The sequence below is a fragment of the Oryctolagus cuniculus genome, chromosome 2, assembly GCF_964237555.1.
Source record: "Oryctolagus cuniculus chromosome 2, mOryCun1.1, whole genome shotgun sequence".
Taxonomy (NCBI): Eukaryota; Metazoa; Chordata; class Mammalia; order Lagomorpha; family Leporidae; genus Oryctolagus; species Oryctolagus cuniculus.
Genome location: NC_091433.1, coordinates 130320213 through 130340357, shown reverse-complemented (window position 1 = coordinate 130340357; position 20145 = coordinate 130320213). Strand labels below are relative to the sequence as shown.

The following is a 20145-nucleotide window of genomic DNA, read 5'->3' as shown; positions in this document are numbered from 1 at the left end:
CATACAGAGATGAAGAACTGTGGAGAATTGTTTCCCAATATTCTCTTCTATTTAAATATGTAGGATTCATTTATATATCTCTTTATTAGTAGCTTGACTTTTTTTTTGTTAATGAAAACACTCAAGCTCATAAACTCTTTTACATTTGTATTTTCCTCTAATATTTTTAAAGCCCAGCTACTTTATTCTATTTCATTAAAGAAATTATAATCCTGAATTTCTGAATAATGCAGGAAGGAAATCTATAAAGGCAACAGACCAAATAAAATTAAACTTAGAGAAAATTCTCAGTGCCTTTGAAAAAACTCTGAATAATGGTTTTTAAAAACTCCCAATCAGCCACTATAGACCACTTAAGCCTACAACCAGTTGCAACTAAGCATAGTCTGGTTTGGGCCATTCACTCTCAATGACATGATTTAAAGTTAAAAGGAAAAAAAAAAAAAAAAAAAAACCTAGCAAGCAGAGAAGTTTGCTTTTCATACAAGGAAAGAAATTGATCTTGGTGTTTAGGAGGGAAACTCTGTTCTTTTTCCGACAATAACTATAGTCACAAGGCCTCCCCCATAAGATGGTATGGACAACTCGAGCAAAAATTTAGACAAACGCTGCCACATAAAACCTGAAAGTATAGAATTGTTAACATATGCATCAGAAGCAACTCTGAAAGGTTAAATACTACCTGGAAAAATGAACTAAATACAGACAGGAGGCCTATCCACCCCAAGCCCAGTTCCTAATCATCAACAGGAAATCAGGCCCAGTTCCTGACTGGAAGAAGAAAAATCACAGCTGACTAGGTTTATAAAGGTCATGTATCTATTATATACCATATTATGCTATAATATAAAATACTGACTAAATTAGTTTACCACTTATAAGGTGCTTAGAATAAGTCACATGTCACATGTGGCACAATAAATCTGGGTGGCTTGATGATAAAGACAACTGATGAAGGAAAGAAGATATGACAGAGAATTTATATCCAGTTTTTAGTTTGAATTCCACTACTAACCACTTGTAGAATTTAGGTGAGTAATTTAAGTATCCTGCTACTCTTATAAAACGAGATGGTAAAACAAAGGGTATACAAAAGCCCTTCTCCCACTAACATGTCACCATTTTAAATCTCTAAATTTTTTTACATAAAAAGGGGATCGGGTGCAGGAGAAAGTAAACATGTAATTTTGCAATATTTCTTCTGTGTCTCTCTTTCTACACATATAGTAGTCTCATTGCTGCTTCCTTATTCTTTCCTCACTGCATTCTTAACACATCCTTTTTATAATGTGAATATTTGCTGACTGGGGCATGGGCAGAATATGTGCAGGTTGAAAGAAGAAATATCTCTGAGATTTAGTACATTCCAGGGTAAGTGCTTTTATGTATATTCTTTGATTTCATTATCACAGAAATAAAGTTAGATGAAAACTATTATTTTCACTTTTAAAAATGGGAAAATTGAGACTGTGAAAAGTTGAATGACGTATGTGGGTCAGGATTTGGTTTATCTGATTTGTCTCTAATCTTTAAAAAACACAATGCTGTGGTGAGTAAGCCTGTAGATATTTCAGTTCTCTAGTTTTAATTGTTTTTAAAATAATTCAGTATGTTGACTACTTCTTCCTTGATGAATAAAATTAAATTCACATGGAACACAGCTTTTTGCTTTGGCTTCCCCAACCCATTTTCTTTCTGAAATGTAAAGATGCAATATTCTTGCAAGCCTAAGAACAAAAGCTATGTGCAAAAGACAGAGGACTGGAATTACTAAAAGAATCGAGGCCTTGGCCAGCGCCATGGCTCACTTGGCTAATCCTCCACCTGCGGCGCCAGCACACCGGGTTCTAGTCCTGGTTGGGGTGCCGGATTCTGTCTTGGTCGCTCCTCTTCCAGTCCAGCTCTCCGCTGTGGCCCGGGAGTGCAGTGGATGATGGCCCAAGTGCTTGGGCCCTGCACCCACATGGGAGACCAGGAGGAAGCACCTGGCTCCTGGCTTCGGATCGGCGCAGCACGCTGGCCGCAACACACCGGTCGTAGTGGTGACTTGGGGGGTGAACCAACAGAAAGGAAGGCCTTTCTCTCTGTCTCTCTCTCTCACTGTCTAACCCTGCTTGTCAAAAAAGAAGAAAGAAGAAAGAAGAAAGAAGGAAGAAGGAAGAAGGAAGAAGGAAGAAGAAGAAGAATCTAGGCCTTGGATGACAAAGTAGAGCAACCATATCAACAGTAAGCTGCTGGCCGGCGCCATGGCTCACTTGGTTAATCCTCCGCCTGTTGCACCAGCATCCCATATAGATAGCGGGTTCAAGTCCCGGTTGCTCCTCTTCCAGTCCAGCTCTCTGCTGTGGCCCGGGAGGGCAGTGAATGATGGCCCAGGTGCTTGGGCCCCTGCACCTGCATCGGAGACCAGGAGGAAGCGCCTGGCTCCTGGCTTCAGATCAGTGCAGTGCCGGCTGTAGCAGCCATTTGGGGAGTTAACCAGTGGAGGGGGGACCTTTCTCTCTGTCTCTTTCTCTCACTGTCTACAACTCTACCTGTCAAAAAAAAAAAAAAAAACACAGTAAGCTGCATAGATCTAGAAATACTGTCGAATTATTGTTTAAAAAAAAACTCTTCTCTATTTGTTTAAATCATTTTAGTGAGTTTTGGTTACAGGCAATCAATCTGAACTCCTGCAAAAGTCACACCAAACATCATGAATGACCTTCAGCTATGGCACTCGCTTCTGGTAAGATCATTTTGGTACTTGCAGCTTACATAACTCTCTGAATGACTTAACTCCCCTATGAGACAATAGGAAATTCCTTTCTCCCCTATATGACCTCTTATTGTTTAGATCACCAGGCTCTGGCTACAGTTATTAATGGCCCCAACTTGTGATATTCAAAACTATTGGGACAAGGTATTAAGCTAGATATCTAGGATACAAATCACTTTAGGTAAGCCAAAAGAAAACTTAAAAATTTTAAAATAGGCCGGCGCCGCGGCTCACTAGGCTAATCCTCCGCCTTGCATCGCCGGCACACCGGGTTCTAGTCCCGGTCGGGGTGCCGGATTCTGTCCCGGTTGCCCCTCTTCCAGGCCAGCTCTCTGTTGTGGCCAGGGAGTGCAGTGGAGGATGGCCCAAGTGCTTGGGCCCTGCACCCCATGGGAGACCAGGATAAGTACCTGGCTCCTGCCATCGGATCAGCGCGGTGCGCCGGCCGCAGCGCACCGGCCGTGGCGGCCATTGGAGGGTGAACCAACGGCAAAAGGAAGACCTTTCTCTCTGTCTCTCTCACTGTCCACTCTGCCTGTCAAAAAAAATTTTTTTTTAAATAAATACACTCGGCTATTATAATCAAAACAAGTTATAGAAAGAAAAATGTAGAAATAAGAAAAGAAGAAAAAGTGTCAGAGATCCAACTGGATGTTTGTGAATCTGTGACAAGCAATAGAAGGCTACAAATGCCCAATCCAGAAGTCGTGCTAATGGGAGAATTGCAGTATAATTCAGAAGGGACAGGAAGAGGAAAGAAGATGAGAAGTATGCTTGAGGAAGGGGAACTGCCCACACACCAGTGTCATTGTGAGAGCACACGCAGTGTATGCAGGGCACAGGCAGAGAGCAGGAAGGAGCCATGGGCTGAGAGACTATGCCAAGAATAGCAAATGGAAGGCTACAGAGACCACATGAAGAAATTTACTGAATTCTGAGAACAACGAGAAACTAGAGCACATATTTTAAGCACAGTTTTGATAAGATTAAAATTACTTATAATGATTGCTAGGTGCTACTGGGAAAATCAGTTCGTGTTGATTTGTCAGAGCTCAAAAAAGAATCATATTATTGTGGTATCTAAAGTTGTTTAGGTGAGATATTATTGTTAAAATACAAGTAAGCGCACGTGACAAGTTTAAATATTCCAAAGCAAGTATTTTGAAAAATGAATGCAAGCACATCAAGAAAACTTTTTTTAAAAAGACCTCACTCTCATTTTTTTCCCCTCTTGTTTTATTCAAGGCCAAATGATATGTATGCCCATGGGTAATAAGGTCATCAGGTTAAAAGAGCACTATGACAATTATAAGAAGTTAGATTACAGCTACTACAAACCAGGGCCCATTAGCCCATACTGCAGGAAAGTTATCACTATAAATGGCTTTTCCTGTGTCCTTATCAATGCAGTGCACAAGGTATCTCACCCTCAGCTTTTTTCTATGATCTATGCAGTGTTTTTGCCTATCTAACCTCACCAGGCACTAGTGTGTCAGTGAAATTAGGAGGCAGTAAGATATGGCAGGAGACTGATGAGGCAACCTGTTAAGTATCAGAAATGGACTAGAAACTACCAAATATTTCAGGGCAAAACTTTCCACATTTAAAAAAAAAAAAAAAAAAAAACCTCTGGAGAAAATACTTAAAATATGTTCTTACTGCTCACAAGTACTTGAGATCACCATGGAAACAAACCAGAAAGCTTCCAGCTCTTTTTGAATGGTACTTGTACTAAGTTGGCTGCCCAAGGGTGCAACATACCCTCGTCTCAGTGTAGTAAAGCAGATGAATATTTTGAGAGGGAAAATAAAGTCCACTTAATATAAAAGTAAAGTACTAGTGATAAAAAGTATCAGGAAGAATAGGGTCCAGAAATATTAAAGTCACCTGAACTTCTTAAAAAACAAATTTCAAATACAAAATATCTGAATTCCTCTGTAAAACCAATGCTATCCCAAAAGACTTGAAAATGGTACCTACTTACTTCAAATTACTGTTCACAGGAAAATTTTTCCATTAAAGTTTCAATGCTCTTGTCCTGTTTACCAAAGAACATTTATATATTTCAAACACGACAGATATTTTAAAAAATCAAGTCACCTTCAGGTCTCTTGCAAAGCAGATTTTCTTTAGGCCCAGTAAAGTGAGAACTTTTTGAGAGTAAAGTGTCCAGTCATCTCTGTATCTCTCAGAGCGTTAGGACATGCAGACTAAATTAAGGATTAACAGGTTTTGGTTTGGTTTTGTTATATTTGTAGATCTACTCAATACACACTTGAACATACTAACGTGAACTGTGAAAAGCCCAAGAGGGCAATACAGTATACAGACCTTCAAGACAACTGAAACAGGGACCCCTTCCTTTTTATTTTTACTTTTTTATTGATGAGACAGTGTTCCCCTGAAATAAAGCTACAGGAGCAACTTTAAGGAAATGTGGATCAGTAAGCTCTGTTATCTCTGGCAATGCTGGGGCAGAGTTTCCAATTTCTTATCACTGACAAAAGAAGTATTGTTTCCCTCAGTCCATAACAAATAAGAAATATCAAATCAGAAAAAATGTATTCACAAGTCTAAGCACCTCAAATTGTGCATAGAGGCATTTGTCCTTTGCCTTAATATCTAGCATAGGAATAGTAAATGAACTGTTTATAGCTAAATCAGTATTTAAATGCTCATTTAATAATTGGTGAAACATTCAAAGACTTCAAATCACGGATTAGTTTTCAACAGTTCCAACAGTGGAATGGCTCTCAAAAAAGTAGTCTACTATTGGAAATACTATGAATTTTAAAGAAAATTTATAAAGCCAGCCACAGCTCTATTTGTTTATTAAAATGCACCATCAGATCAATGGTTAGTGAGAAGTGTTAGCAAATCTGTGAGACTAATGTATGAGTTCTTTTTCATTTGCCAATCTACCATCTTAATATCTTTTTTTATTTTTATTTTTATTTATTTTTTTATTTTTTTGACAGGCAGAGTGGACAGTGAGAGAGAGAGAGAGAGAGAAAGGTCTTCCTTTGCCGTTGGTTCACCCTCCAATGGCTGCCGCGGCCGGTGTGCTGCAGCCGGCGCACCGTGCTGAACCGATGGCAGGAGCCAGGTGCTTCTCCTGGTCTCCCATGGGGTGCAGGGCCCAAGCACTTGGGCCATCCTCCACTGTACTCCCTGGCCACAGCAGAGAGCTGGCCTGGAAGAAGGGCAACCGGGACAGAATCCGGCGCCCCGACCGGAACTAGAACCCGGTGTGCCAGCGCTGCAAGGCGGAGGATTAGCCTAGTGAGCCGCGGCGCCGGCCAACCATCTTAATATCAACATACAACAGAAATATTTCACTACTTTTCTTTAAAAAATCATTTTCTTTAAGAAAGCAATAAGCTATCAAAATACACCCAATATTTACATTAAATATGTGTCCTAATTCTTACTACTAAAGTTATTTGATTATTAGACAGCTACAATGCCTTCTGAGAAAAATGCAAGAAGAAAATCCTGAAAGTCTTCATTCTGGTGCCATGAAAGGAACTCCTTCATGGCATGAGTCAGAGCACCCAGTGAGAAGCCCTCCTCCTCTCCACCACATGACTAAGTCACCCATTTAATGTAGTCCAATCTGTGAAGCACTACGACACTGCACTGCAAACTCATTTGAAATCCAAGATGATATTATTTCAAATATATAAAAACAACAATTCCAGTTACACAATTCAAAAGGATCAAGAAGTCTAACCTTGAGGATGCTACAAGTAATCATTTTGCTTGAACTGAAAGGTCCAGTAATGTCTTAGACGATTCAAATATTTCCTTCCTAAGTGTTTTCATACAATAGCCAATTGCCATTAAAGTTCTTTAACTTCCTTAAGAAGCTCCCCTAACACTTCGGAGAATCTATCATTAAGACAGTGTGTATCTGTTCCTGTTTCCATTCTCCAAATCTTCTTCTTGCTATTATCTGTTGTTACATGACCATGGTTTTTGTAGTTTCTCCCAGCCGCCAGTGCAGACATACCAGCAGAAATCCTCAGATTAAGAGTGGAAGGAACATGTTCCAGGAAGATTCCTGCCCACCCTACTCTATTCCATCCTCCACCCCTACAGCAGCCATGAAGGATTGTGATGAGATTGTGGGTAAATAATAGCTCTACTGCTGATTCACTTCTCCCAATGATAGCCAAGTCTTTAAGAAGAAATATTACTAAGAGCCAATCAGCAAAATATTCTGAAATTTAACAGTTACTTTTGGATCAATTACTAATTAACAGTTTTCATAATTATTTCTAAATCTCTGCTCTGGACCATTCTAAGTAGAACAATTCAAGAGACAAACCTTTCCATTTAGCTGCTGAAATTAACTTATTCCTAACAGAAAAATAGGTCACAGCTCACCATGCATAATGGCTGTCCAGGGAATAGATTTATGACACCAAAATACGGTCACTTTGAAATACGCTTTTAAATTTAGATTTTGGCAAGACTTCCAAATTATGAAAAAGACAAGGTGGTAGGGAGTTCTTAGGAGACATACAAGAAAAGGTACACAAATGAAACTGGGGTAAGCTATTCTGGGATATAGGTTTGCAGTCATTAGGTATCTGACACCTGACTTAGCCTTTACTTGCATTTAGAAGAGGGATTCTTATGGGACTCAGGACAAGGTACAGGGAATTGGGGAAGCCTCTGCTATTCTATGCAAAATATCACACGCATGTACATGTGTGCATTTTGTCTGGCGAAAGAAATCATAGCTTTCATCAAATTCTCAGAGGTCTCCTGTGCAAGAAAACATAAGAGAAATATTGCATTTGCTATGATCTTTGTAATGATGACAACATTCCCATTGATGTTAGTCTATTTTACAGCTTAAGTATTAAGCTGGAGGAGTATTAAATACAACTGAGGTTATTATAATTCATGTAATACTGAGGACTTGCCACTTATAAAAAATTCATGTAAGAAGTCTTCAAAAAGTTCATAGAAATGCATTTATGAAAAAACTACATATTTTCAAAAATTTTTGTACCAAAATAAACTTATCTTTTATGTCCACTTTTCCATGAGCTTTCTCAAGTATCTTCTGTCAGAAATCTTAAAAATTTTTATTGTAGTGTAAAACACATGCAGAAACGTGTCTAACTCACAGTTGTACATTTGTGTCAACATTATTTTAATCTAGGAATTGAATTTGCTAAATGAATATATAATGTAAGTCATTGGAGACAAAGATACTAAGAAGATACAATCAAAAATAAGACCCACACATGACAGGTATGGTCATATTTACTGGTTGGCTCTTCTAGCCTCTCTAAGTAGCACCCAGGGTGTTACATAGAGTTACACAGAGTGTACACAGGCATTCCAGTGATAGAAGAGTGGGTAAGCAGTGAACTTGCAGAAGATTCAGAAGCAGCGTATAAATGAGCTTAAAGCAATACAAATGTTTGTCTATATATATGGTAGACAATATTGGGTCAATAAAATTTTTCAAAATATTCAGGACAGACTAGTTTCTATCTTCATAAGATAGTCCATCTACCTTTATAATTACCACTACATTATGTAAAGAAATTGAGATAATTATTACTATTCCTCATTTACTTAATAGAATTTTTTGTTTGTTGTTTTTCCTTAAGAAATTTTTTCTTTAATGACTACAATATATCCTTTATTTCCTATTCCCTACCTACTCACTTCTAAACTGTATGTGAAGATTCAAACCACTAAGAATTATTAAAACAATTCCATAAAATATACCTACCGTTACCCCACACACTTCCATTGCATTATTATATCAAGGAACAAAGACTCAATTAACCACTATCTGACCCTTGTTCACTTTCTTTCCTCCCCTCCCCCTGCCAAAGTTTGCCCTTCCTGCCAAAGTTCAGCACTTCCTAGAAAAGTCTCACTGCCTGTTTGATATTGTACTTCACTTTAGTCACCAAAGGAAGAATTTACAGGTGCTTGGCCCCATCTATAAGACCATGACCGAAATCTGACCTCCTGTTACAATACGTGAACTCCTGCCCTACTGATAAGGCTGGCAGATATAAGTAGGATTTTTCAAATAATCCTTTGGGAATTTATAAGCAGCACAGTCATAAAAGGGGGGTGAATGGAAGGTCGGTTTCACTAAAAATAATAAATATTGCCATGTTTATTCAAAGTGTGCCTTGTTATCCTCCAGGCCAAAAGTTCAGATAAACACTATTGTAAATGACAAAATATTAGAACTTTTTGTTACTTATGTTATGATCCTTCCGTTGGACATCAATAGGACTGTTTTCCCTTGTATAAGTTCCAACCCTGGTATTGTACAACACTGCCTGAGACTAAAACACTGGATTCATCTGTAGGTCAAAACGAGGGTAGTTATCTTTCAAAATCAAAAGCAAATATTTATTGGGTATTATATGCTACTAATACTAAGTGTTAGGGATTATTTCTTTAAAAAATGGATAAATGTGATACCTGCCCTAAAAGAGCTTACAATCTATTAAGGAAAAATAACACATTTAGAATATGATGATATAATACAGTAAGCACTAACATAATATGCATTGGATCCTATAATAGTGTGAAGGAGGAAGAGTTTTGCTGACCTCAGCCTGGAATATCAGGAAAATTTGTGGAAGGACATTAGTATAAAACATGTAAATATCAGCAAACTGAAAAATTCAGGCAGAAGGACTAGCATGAGGTAATAATGATAAGCATAAAGTAGCCTGGCACATTCAAAGAACTAGATGCTTTTCGCATATTAAAGCAAGGTGATAAGTAGCAAAAAATATGACCAACAGGACAAGTGAGATAGTCCATATTTCTACATAATTTTATGTCATTCACACTTCTATATTTTACACTGTAGATGACCAATTATGGAATTCAAATAGATAACATACACTTATATGTTAGAGAGACTAGCATAAATATAATGAGAGCTGAGTTAAAGGCTTAACATATTAAAGAAGAAATAACAGATCAGGAGACTGCTTTCAGTAATTCGGGTAAAAATCTGAACTAGGACAATAATTACAGGATAGGGGAGGACGACATTGAGTAAAACTCTATTTAAGAGGAAAGACTGGCAGGTCTGCACATGGGATTGCAAAGAGCTTTGGTTTCTGGATGGTAATCAGATAGATGCTGCTGCTATTACCTGAGATCACTAGAAATTTAGGAGAAGCAAACTGGACTGGGGGGCAGGCAAAAGGTAATGGGTTCATTTTAAGACACACAGTGAAACAGTTTGTACTACCTAAGGAATATCCAGAAGGTTAGGTTACGTGGACAATTCCATACACAAGTTTAAAGCTCTAGGAAAAGCTGAGAGTGAAGGTACAGATTTGGAAGTCATGAACACTTCAAACCAGGAGAGTAGATTATATCATTTAAGAAAGGCCAAAAAAAAAAAAAAGAAAAAAGAAAAAAAAGAAAAGAAGTGGGACAAATGTTGAATCCTGTGAGCTGTGAGGGATACAAATGAGCAAAGCCCACAAAGACTATGAAGAAGAATATATTGAAAAAGAAGACAAACAGACTGAGAGTTGTAAGATGAAAATCATCAACAAAGTCAAAGGTCGAATAAGATACAGATTCAAGGTTGTGATGTGAAGAGAAGATACTGGGTTGATGAGAGAATGAAAAGTGAAAAAGTGGGAACAAGTGTTGGAATGAGAAGGAACAGAAGTATGACTTATTTTCTCCTTGATGCTCCCTTCTCCATTCTTCAAATCTCTGTTCTTAAGTCCTAACATTATTATTAACTATACTAAAAATAATAAAAACCTTATATTCACTTAAGTAATCCATTTTTAAATATCCTTTCCTATGAAATAATACAAATTAGTGACTTGAGAATAAGGAAATAGAGAAGTGACAGACTGCAGTCCCCAGAAAACTCTGAAGAGTCAGCACTAAAAGATATACATGCCTGGCCTTTCCAGTAGCAAAGTAGATATGTCAGTCATTATCTAAAATCCTTGAACATAGACATATATCTCAAAAAACAGAAATGAGCTCCTACCAGTAGTTGTACCTTTTCAAAAGAAGGAAACGCTGTGAATGGGATAGAAACCTGTTTCTGCTATATAAACAACTGTAAAAAATTTATGAAGATCAACTATTTTACCATCACAGAACACCACTGTGTAGGATTTATTTTTAAATGAAAAGTTGAAGGTCTTCTTGCTTTTCTAGAGCCTATGATCTCAAACTACCAATACATTATAACTTCCACACAGTTTAATACGACTACATAGTCTTTATACCTTAAAAATATATTTTTTTAAATGTAAAGTTTGATGACAAAGAGTAGAATCCCTATTTACATGTCTATACTTTACCCCATCTATTTTTTAACAATGCCAATGATGTGACTAACCATCAGCATCAGATATATAATTCCCATTAGACAATGGGCACTTATTAAGTGGCAATTATGTGTCAGGCATTCAGGCATTCTTCATTCAGTATCTGTGACTGCTCTAAGCAGCTAATTATTATACTGTTTCATACACAAGAAAGCTAAGCTAGATTATACAGCTTGTAAATGCGCAATAAATTATTTCAACACACCTATGAATCACTATTAGAATTCTCACTTCAAATAAAATATCATAACATCATAATTCAGTTTATAAAAACTAAAGTATAGGGGCTGGCATTATGGTGTAGCAGGTTAAGCCTCTGCCTGCAAGGCCAGCATCCCATATGGCCGTGGGTTCAAGTCCTGACTTCCAATCCAGCTCCCTGATAATGGCTTGGGAAAAGTGGGAGAGCCAGAAGAAACTCCTGGCTCCTGGCTTTGGTCTGGCCTGGCCCAGCCCCATCTGATGTGGGTATTTGGGGAGTGAACTAGCAGATGGAAGACCTCGCTCTCTGTCTCTCCCTCTCTATGTAACTCTGACTTTCAAATAAATAAAATAAACCTTTTTTAAAAATACTAAAGTACATACAATGATGACAAATAGTGCTGTCATAATCATTCAGCAACCTAACATCTCTCCTGGCATATTGTTATGATTTTAAAGCATAAATCCTTGATTTATGTATACATCTTCTCTTTTTCAAATACAATTCATATAGAAGTACAATTCAGTGTTTATTGAAAAAGTAAATGAATAATAAGAATTGAATCAATGAATGTTCAGACATACTAGTCTTTGGCTACTATATATTTATTTATTTATTTATACAAATAATATTTACTTAGTATCTACAACATGCCTAGTACTGCTGTTGGTAACAAGAATATGACTTCAAACATAAAACTATTCATTTCCATAGACTGCATAATTTGAACAGAAAAACCACTTGAGTTTTCAATTTCAATTGTGAAACTTACTATAAACCTTGAAATTTGATGTGAATAAATATGATTCATTTTCTGGACATCTACCTTACATAAAACTCTGAACCCCCATTTCCATACATACTACTAAAGAGACTAAACAAAATCCTAAAGCATGGAAGAAAATAAGGGAGAAAGGAAGAAGTCAAGGAAAAATTCTCATGACTGTATATGTGAGTTTTACCCAACTTTCAAAAGAACAGATAAGTTCTATCTTATATAAGTCATTTCACAAAATAGAAAAAAGGGAGAGATGATCAACTCTCTAGAATTAGATTAAAATAACATAATAAAATAAATTCAGTCACATAAGAACAACACACAAAAACAGAAACTTACAGGCTTGTGTTGTGACCAAATAAACAAATACAAAAAAATAATAATAAAGCACCAAAAAAGGAGTTACATTTTACAGGATGATACAAAAGTAGTAATACATATTAATCAAGTGAAGTTTATCTAAAGAATGCAAGAATAATTTAATGTCAGAAAAAATACATCAATGTGATTCACCATGTTTCTGAACTAAAGGATACATCCACAGGATTATATTAATATATATGGAAAACAAATGCAATAAAACTCAATATTCATTTATGTTTTTTAAGTATCAGAAATCTAGGAATAATTAGATTTTTAAAATTACCAAAATCTACTATAAATATCAGTCAACTAAAACACTTTACATGAATTCTCTTTAAAATTAGAAATCAGACACAAATATCCACTAGTACCTTAATGAATAAAGTAAAAATGATTCTGGTGGATACAGTAAGAGAATGAAAAGAACACTGAGTTTTATGAATAGAAAGAAAAAAGTCAATATATGCAAATAATACAGTTGACTACACAGAAAGCCTATCCTAAGCCAAAAACACTACTATAGCTAGAAGAGCTGAGCAAGGTTACCAGACTTAAAATCAACTTACACATAACAACAGTGTTCCTCAATGTCAGCAGTAAATAATTAGAAAATAAAATAGGAAACTGCCATAAAAGCTGTCATTGTGTCACTATTAATGTAACAAAAAAATCCTTGAGGTTGTTAACATTGGTTTTTAAGAAGTTCAATTAAATAATTTTAAAGATCCTATTCGGGGTAGGCATTTAGCACAATGGTTATGATGCTGCTTGGGATACTGCATTGGTATCAGAGCACTTGGATTTGAGCCCTGGCACTGCTTCCAATTCCAGCTTCCTGCTTATGTGCACCCTTGGAGGCAGCAGAGTGTTGGGTTCCTGACACCCGCATGTGAGACCCGGATTGAGTTCTGGGCTACTGGCATCTACCTGGCCTAGCTCTAGCTGTTGTAGGCATTTCAGGAATAAACAAGTGAGTGGAAGAGTTCTCTGGGTCTCTGTCTGCCTTTCAAACAAAATGAAAATAAATAAGTAAGAATTAAAAACAAAACAACCACAAACTCTTAATTATGGGAAAAATGATCTTATATTTTCATGAATGGGATGACTTAGCACTTTTAAGGAGTTAATTTTTCCCAAAATCTATCTGTAAACTCAAACAATTCAAATCAAAATTCAAGAAGAGATTTTATTTATGAACTTAAGCTGATTCTAAAGTATATTGTATGGAAATGGTCTTCAAACTAAGGGACTTTAAAAGAAGAGAAATAAAAAGGGACTTCTTTTACCATATATTTAGATGTGTTACAAAATCATGCTGAGTGAAATAAGCCAATCCCAAAGGGACAAATACCATATGTTCTCCCTGATCGGTGACGACTGACTGAACACCAAGAGGGAAACCTGTTGGAGTGAGGTGGACACTATGGGAAATGGTGGCTTGATCAGCATAGCCCTGACTGTTAATGAACAACTAAATACATTATCCCTCTTAGTAGTTTTTTTATCTGTTCTACTTAATATGACTGGTTTAGATCTGTAATTGATGCACAGTTATTCTTAAGTGTTGAAAATTAACTGAAATGTGATCCCTGTTGAACATGGTGGTGGGAATGGGAAGAGATGTATAATTTGGGACATGCTCAGGCTGACTTGCCCCAAGTGGTGGAGTTGGAAGCATACCAGGGGATTCCAATTCAATCCCATCAAGGTGGCATGTACCAATGCCATCTCACTGTTCCAGGTGATCAGTTTCAGTTCACAGTTGGTCATGGTGAAGGGACTGGGAGTCAAAGGGAGCACATAGACAAGTCTAGTACCTGCTAACGCTAACTGATGGAGTAAATAAAGGGGAGAGTGATCCAACATGGGAAGTGAGATACTCAGCAGACTCATAGAATGGCAGATGTCCTAAATAGCACTCTGGCCTCAGAATCAGCCCTAAAGGCATTCGGAGCTGGCTGAAAAGCCCATGAGAGTATTTCAGGCATGGAAAGCCAAAACACTCTGGCAAAAGATCTCTGCGAGTGAGATCCCAGTGGAAAGAACAGGTCATCAAAGAAGGAGGTACCTTTCTCTGAAGGGAGGAGAGAACCTCCACTTTGACTATGACCTTGTCTAAACAAGATAAGAGTCGGAGAACTCAGAGGGCTTCCACAGCCTTGGAAACTCATAACTGGAGCATAGGGAGATTACTGATGCCATAGACAGGAGTGTCAATTGGTAAAGTCAACAACAGGAGTCACTGTGCACTTACTCCTCATGTAGGATCTCTATCCTTAATGTGCTGTACATTGAGATTTAATGCTATAACGAGTACTCAACAATATATTTCACTTTGTGTTTCTATGGGGGTGCAAACTGTTGAAATCCTTACTTAATGCATACTAAACTGATCCTCTGTAAAAAAAAAAAAAAAAAAGAAGAAGAAGAAATTATCAATTCCCAACTTGACTCTCACTGGGATTAAACATGACAATAGGTCTGATCTGATTTCATCATCATTTAAAAAAAATCATCTATTATTTTTCACTTTATGTTTCTGTGTGGAAGCAAACTGTTGAAATCCATACTTAATGTATACTAAGCTGATCTTCTGTATATTAAGATAATCGAAAATGAATCTTGATGTGAATGGAAGGGGAGAGGGAGTGGGAAAGGGGAGGGTTGTGGGTGGGAGGGACGGTATTGGGGGGAAGCCATTGTAATCCATAAGTCGTACTTTGGAAATTTATATGCATTAAATAAAAGTTAAAAAAAATCAAAAAAAAAAAAAAAAAGAAAAGAAAAACGCCATTCAATATCACTAGCTAAAAATTATAAATTAATGCAATTAAGAATTATGTAATTCAGAACTACACCGTATGATCCACCAATTCCACTCCAAGGTATAAAAACTTATACACACATTCATAAGGAAATACTATTTGTTACAGGAGAATGTTAGACACTTTAAGTGTTGACGACTAAAGTAGGAGGTTATTAAAATAGCAAATAAAAACCACCAATTAACTATCATGCAATAGCTGGAAGAAATGAACCAGATATACAGACTCTAACACGATAGATAAAATAGTGCTGAATGAAAATATAAGTATGACTAGAGCCACAGCACAATACCATTTGAGTAATCTGAAACATATGGAATACACAAAATCACTACATTTTTTCCAAGAGCACAGAAACACCCACAACCACGTATTAAACATATCAGTGTTACTATACTTGGAGCTGAGAAATAAGTGGGCTTGTAGATAAAGAGTGGTAGAAAAAAAGATACTTCAATAAAATAAAAGAGGGTCCTTTGTGAAATGATGAGAGTGTTATAACTTGAGGTGTAAAAGATTAAATTCCCCACATCTGAGATTGAAAAGAATTGTCTACTTGTTTTAGATATCTTGACTCAAACTATATACATCTCCATTTTTGTATAACAAGGAATATCAGGTGGAGAGAACTGGAGAAGAAAGAAGGAAGAGAGAAAGAGGAAGAGAAAATGAACAGGAAGTGGGAGGAGAGAGAGGAAAGGAAGTTACTAGGCCTTTTCTAAAACTAATGGAGACTACTACAAAATATTTCAGCCCATAAAGTCCATAGACCATGTTCCAAACTGTCCAGAGTTATGACAAAGTGGAACTATGTTAAATATTTGATGAAAGAAAATGAGTAACAAATTTGGCAATAAGACATATTTGAGCATAATAAAAACAATCTGATATAAGCTTCACCAAACTTTGCTTTAAAAAAAAAAAATCAACTGTGGATTTTCTCATCATTTTGCCTTTACTGATATTTAATTTTTGTAAGCACTCCATGACTCTGTGTGCCTGCCAGTAGATATACCACCAACAGGAAGAAAGTGGACATTTCCCCAAATATCATTAACACTCATGATATTTCCTCCCAGACATGTTCCTATTACCACGTACTTTCTAGGACAAAAGGAGTAGTTGTCATCAGGAATAAAACAGCAACTAGTTTCCACAAATATTACTTTAATGTGTAAAGGTATTTTTAAATAATATATTACCAAAATTTAAAAATAAATCTGAATATTATTGAATATTTATATTTATAATCTGTAATTTATTGAGGATAGATAGAAATATTACCATGTAGAGCATATCACATGGAAAACCAAAGACTAAAGAAGCAAGTTAATGATGATTATTTTTTATAATTAATATTCTATAAACAACAATTGCTTCTTATCCTTCACTCTCAATAATAAACAGAAAAGCTACCAAAAATGAGAAAGCAGCATTTTGAATTCAATATACATATTTGTTAGAGCCAGAAAAACACTCACCAGGACAGAATATATATGTAGACATCGATAAACAGGAGAGAAATCCACCAAATCTTGGGCCCCAGGTACCTGGAAACAGAAGATTAACCGAAAAGATTTCACACAAAGACATTAACAGCAACTGCATTCATTTTTTACTACACAAATGTTAAGCAAAAAAAAAAAAAAATCAGGTCTAGCTTCTAAATGGTATTTTACTCATAGTATTAACAAAAGACATACACCAAGGCTGGGACAAAGCCCACAAGGGTGGACAGGACAAAAAAAGAAACAGGAGGCAATGACCCTGCACCTGCCTTTAGAGAAATATCTTGGATGTGGAAATGTGACATTGATGACTTGAATCTGTCTTCTAACAAACTTGGTAGTTTAGATAGAAAAAACAAGTTTCATTGATAAAAAACAAAACTTACCACACAAAAGGAATTAAATAGCCTGCCAACCAACTTCTGAAAGGTACAAGAATTAGTAAATAAGATAGCACACAAGCTAAATATAAAAATATACTAGGAAGGAAAGAGAGACGATGTGAAAAGTAAGAACAAGAAAGGAAAAGTCAAACCTAGAAGTAACACCTGCAGATGACAGTGTGAATAATGTATTTAATTAAACCTAGACATCCAAAGAGAAAGTAAAATTAAAAAAAAAAAAAAAAAACCTCAGTTAAGAACTGGAGTCCAGTCTCAGTGCTAAAACTGATTTGCTATGTGACTTTATAATGAGTTAGTCACAATTTACTTTGGCCTAGATTTCCTCAACTTAAAAACAGGAGGCAATCAGTTGACATAAGCACAGAGGGATTTAGCAAGAAAAAAGAGAAACGTTTGCAGAAGGTGTTTAGTCTAGTGGTTAAAACCTGCATCCCACATCAGAGGGCCTCCATGCTCCAGCCCTGGACTCCAGCTTTCTGCTAACATGGCCCTGGAAAGCAGACATGATGGCTCAAATAATAAGGTTCCTTCTGTCCATGTGGGAACCCTGGATTGCATTCCCAGCTCCCAGCTCTGAACCCAGTATAATCCAAGCCATTGAGGGTTTATGGGAAATGGACTTGTGAATGGGCACACTCTATCTCTGCCTCTCAAATAAATTAATTTCTTTATAAACAAAGACATAAAATAAATATTGGTTCAAATTTATTAACTATTCTGTTCATCTGCTTCATATCCATAAGGGCAAAGATTAATAAGTCTCTACATCTAAGTACCTCATAGTGCAGTATTTTCTCTCAACATGCAAAACAAACCTTTATGTGAATCTAAAGACTGATGGTAAGAGCTGCTCAAGATCCTACACCATGGCCCAAGAATAATTTGACTTAAAATAAGAAAAACAAGCCTGTAGAAGAGTTAACAAGCAATGCAGATTACTAAGGAAAATATTTTATGGACAGATGGGCACCATGCTGTTGAAGAAAAAGTAGGATTAAAAAATTCTATACAAACTGTAACTTTACACACTCATTTTCATTTTAATAACACAAAAAAGGTCAGCAAGTATAAGCAATTTGAGGTTTTCTTGTCTGAAATGACCACATCATTAAAGCATCTTTCCAGTCTCCTCTCTTCGATTGCAATGTTGGGATTTGAAGGAAATTTATCTTGCCAGAAAACCAGAGCCTATTTTATCTTACCAAAAAAAAAACAGGAAATTTCTTTTATCTTGCCAGAAAACCAGAGGCTATACCACACAGCAAAACACAATTTCAAAAGAAGAAAACCAGAAAAACGTTAAAAAATTATATTCACAATAGTATTAACCAACATACAAATAGCACATATGCATATGTAAAATTAAGGAGTATTTTTCCTACGAATCTTTGGAAAACAAGCCAACAGGGGCACTTACAGAAAGATACTTGGTCACTAATCAGCTAAGACAAATGTTATCTGTGAAAACTAAAAAAGCAGAGAGAGATGGCAAAGGCCTTTCTGTCATCTTCAGCAAATATTTACAACCCAACCTATTCTCTGTGAAACTTGTGGCATCATTATATCAGCTGTGAACACGTTACAGTGCCCTGACCCACAAGCCCTCCTGCTTCTTGGCCTCTGAAACCAGCATCCAGTTAAGTCTTCCTAAGCCCTTGACTGCCTGCTACCCTGATATACAGACAAATGATCAAAGAGCAAAATGGGTCTTCAGTTCACAATCTTTACCTCCACCCCCAACACAGCCTAAAATTTAGAAATCATTTTTCCTCTCTGCTCCCCTCTGTGAGGAACACTAGGAGTGAACCCAGAGGAGCGCTGTGAGGATAGCGGTATGTAAAGTATGCACTGACTCATGTTGCTTTGAGCTAGCTGTGTTTTCTCTGCTGCACTAATGAAAAAGAATCACATCGACAGAAAGGCGAAAGGAGAAGAGCAACATACACTACTACGTGAAGGAATGCTACACGTTGTGAAGGATAAGAAATGAACTTTCAAAAACCTAAATAAATGGGGGGCGGGAAGAGAACCAGAACAAAGGGCAGCTTTTCCTGACTAACAGAAATAGGTCTGTTTAAGGTCCACATCTTGCTCTCCATTTAAAATACTTGCTTTCCGTCAAAGCTGTCTTCATACTTCTTTCCTCCTTTGCCCCTCCCTCCCCTCAAGTTGCAAAGAATGATTCAAGTAGGCTTAGGTTTCAGCTGGGGCAGAGGGAGGGGTCCAAGGACACTTTCCTAAGCTAACAATGACTGTCCCTAATGGTTTCTGTCTCCTAACAAAAGCCATGACTCCTTTTTTATCAGCTTCATCTAATTTTTCCTTTCCAAAGTAAATAACACAGCCCTTGCATTTTACACATGTCCAAATTTGACAAATCATTATCGACTGAAGACTATAACTGATAAGAGATAACTTTGTGGTAGGACCTTGTCATTTCCTCTCATAAGGGCTTTCTTTCCGAGATACAGAAACATGATTAAAATAGTTAAACATTTCCTCTGCCTGGCAGTCAGGAACTCAAGACATTAAGATACGGGAGTCAGTATTTTTCTAGAAGTTCAAATAGATCTATGAAGATACTAACAATAGCCACAAATAGTATATGCCAGATTATTCTTCGTTTTTAACTAATTGTTTTCCTTTAGAATTCACGTGAAATAATTTCATCACCAAGGACAGCAGCTACCTAATTCCCTATATAGTCTCTGAATAGAGAGCCTTAATGTCTTTTGTCAGCTCAAATCTCTCTGCTTTTTAGGAGGATCAAATAGTAGATAAGATTGTAGACTCAATAACTAAGATATCTGGGCCCAGAACATGCTATATTATTACCTAAATTAAGATAACTTGGAAATACTTTTCGGTAGCAGATAATAATAACCAAGTAAAAGAATTGTGGGTTAACTGTGCTACAACATCCAGAGATAAATAT

General features: G+C 36.7%; 1 protein-coding gene across 5 annotated transcripts in view; it reads right to left on the bottom strand.

Annotated features, from left to right (window-relative positions):
- The window catches only part of EXOC6B (exocyst complex component 6B), a 738880-nt gene that overhangs the window by 382069 nt on the left and 336666 nt on the right, over window positions 1–20145 (bottom strand). For all 5 annotated transcript variants that reach the window (XM_051842763.2, XM_070068946.1, XM_002709766.5 and 2 more), the window contains one exon: window positions 16780–16848. In XM_051842763.2, coding sequence (XP_051698723.1) covers window positions 16780–16848 — 69 coding nt within the window. The remainder of the gene's footprint in view (window positions 1–16779; window positions 16849–20145) is intronic.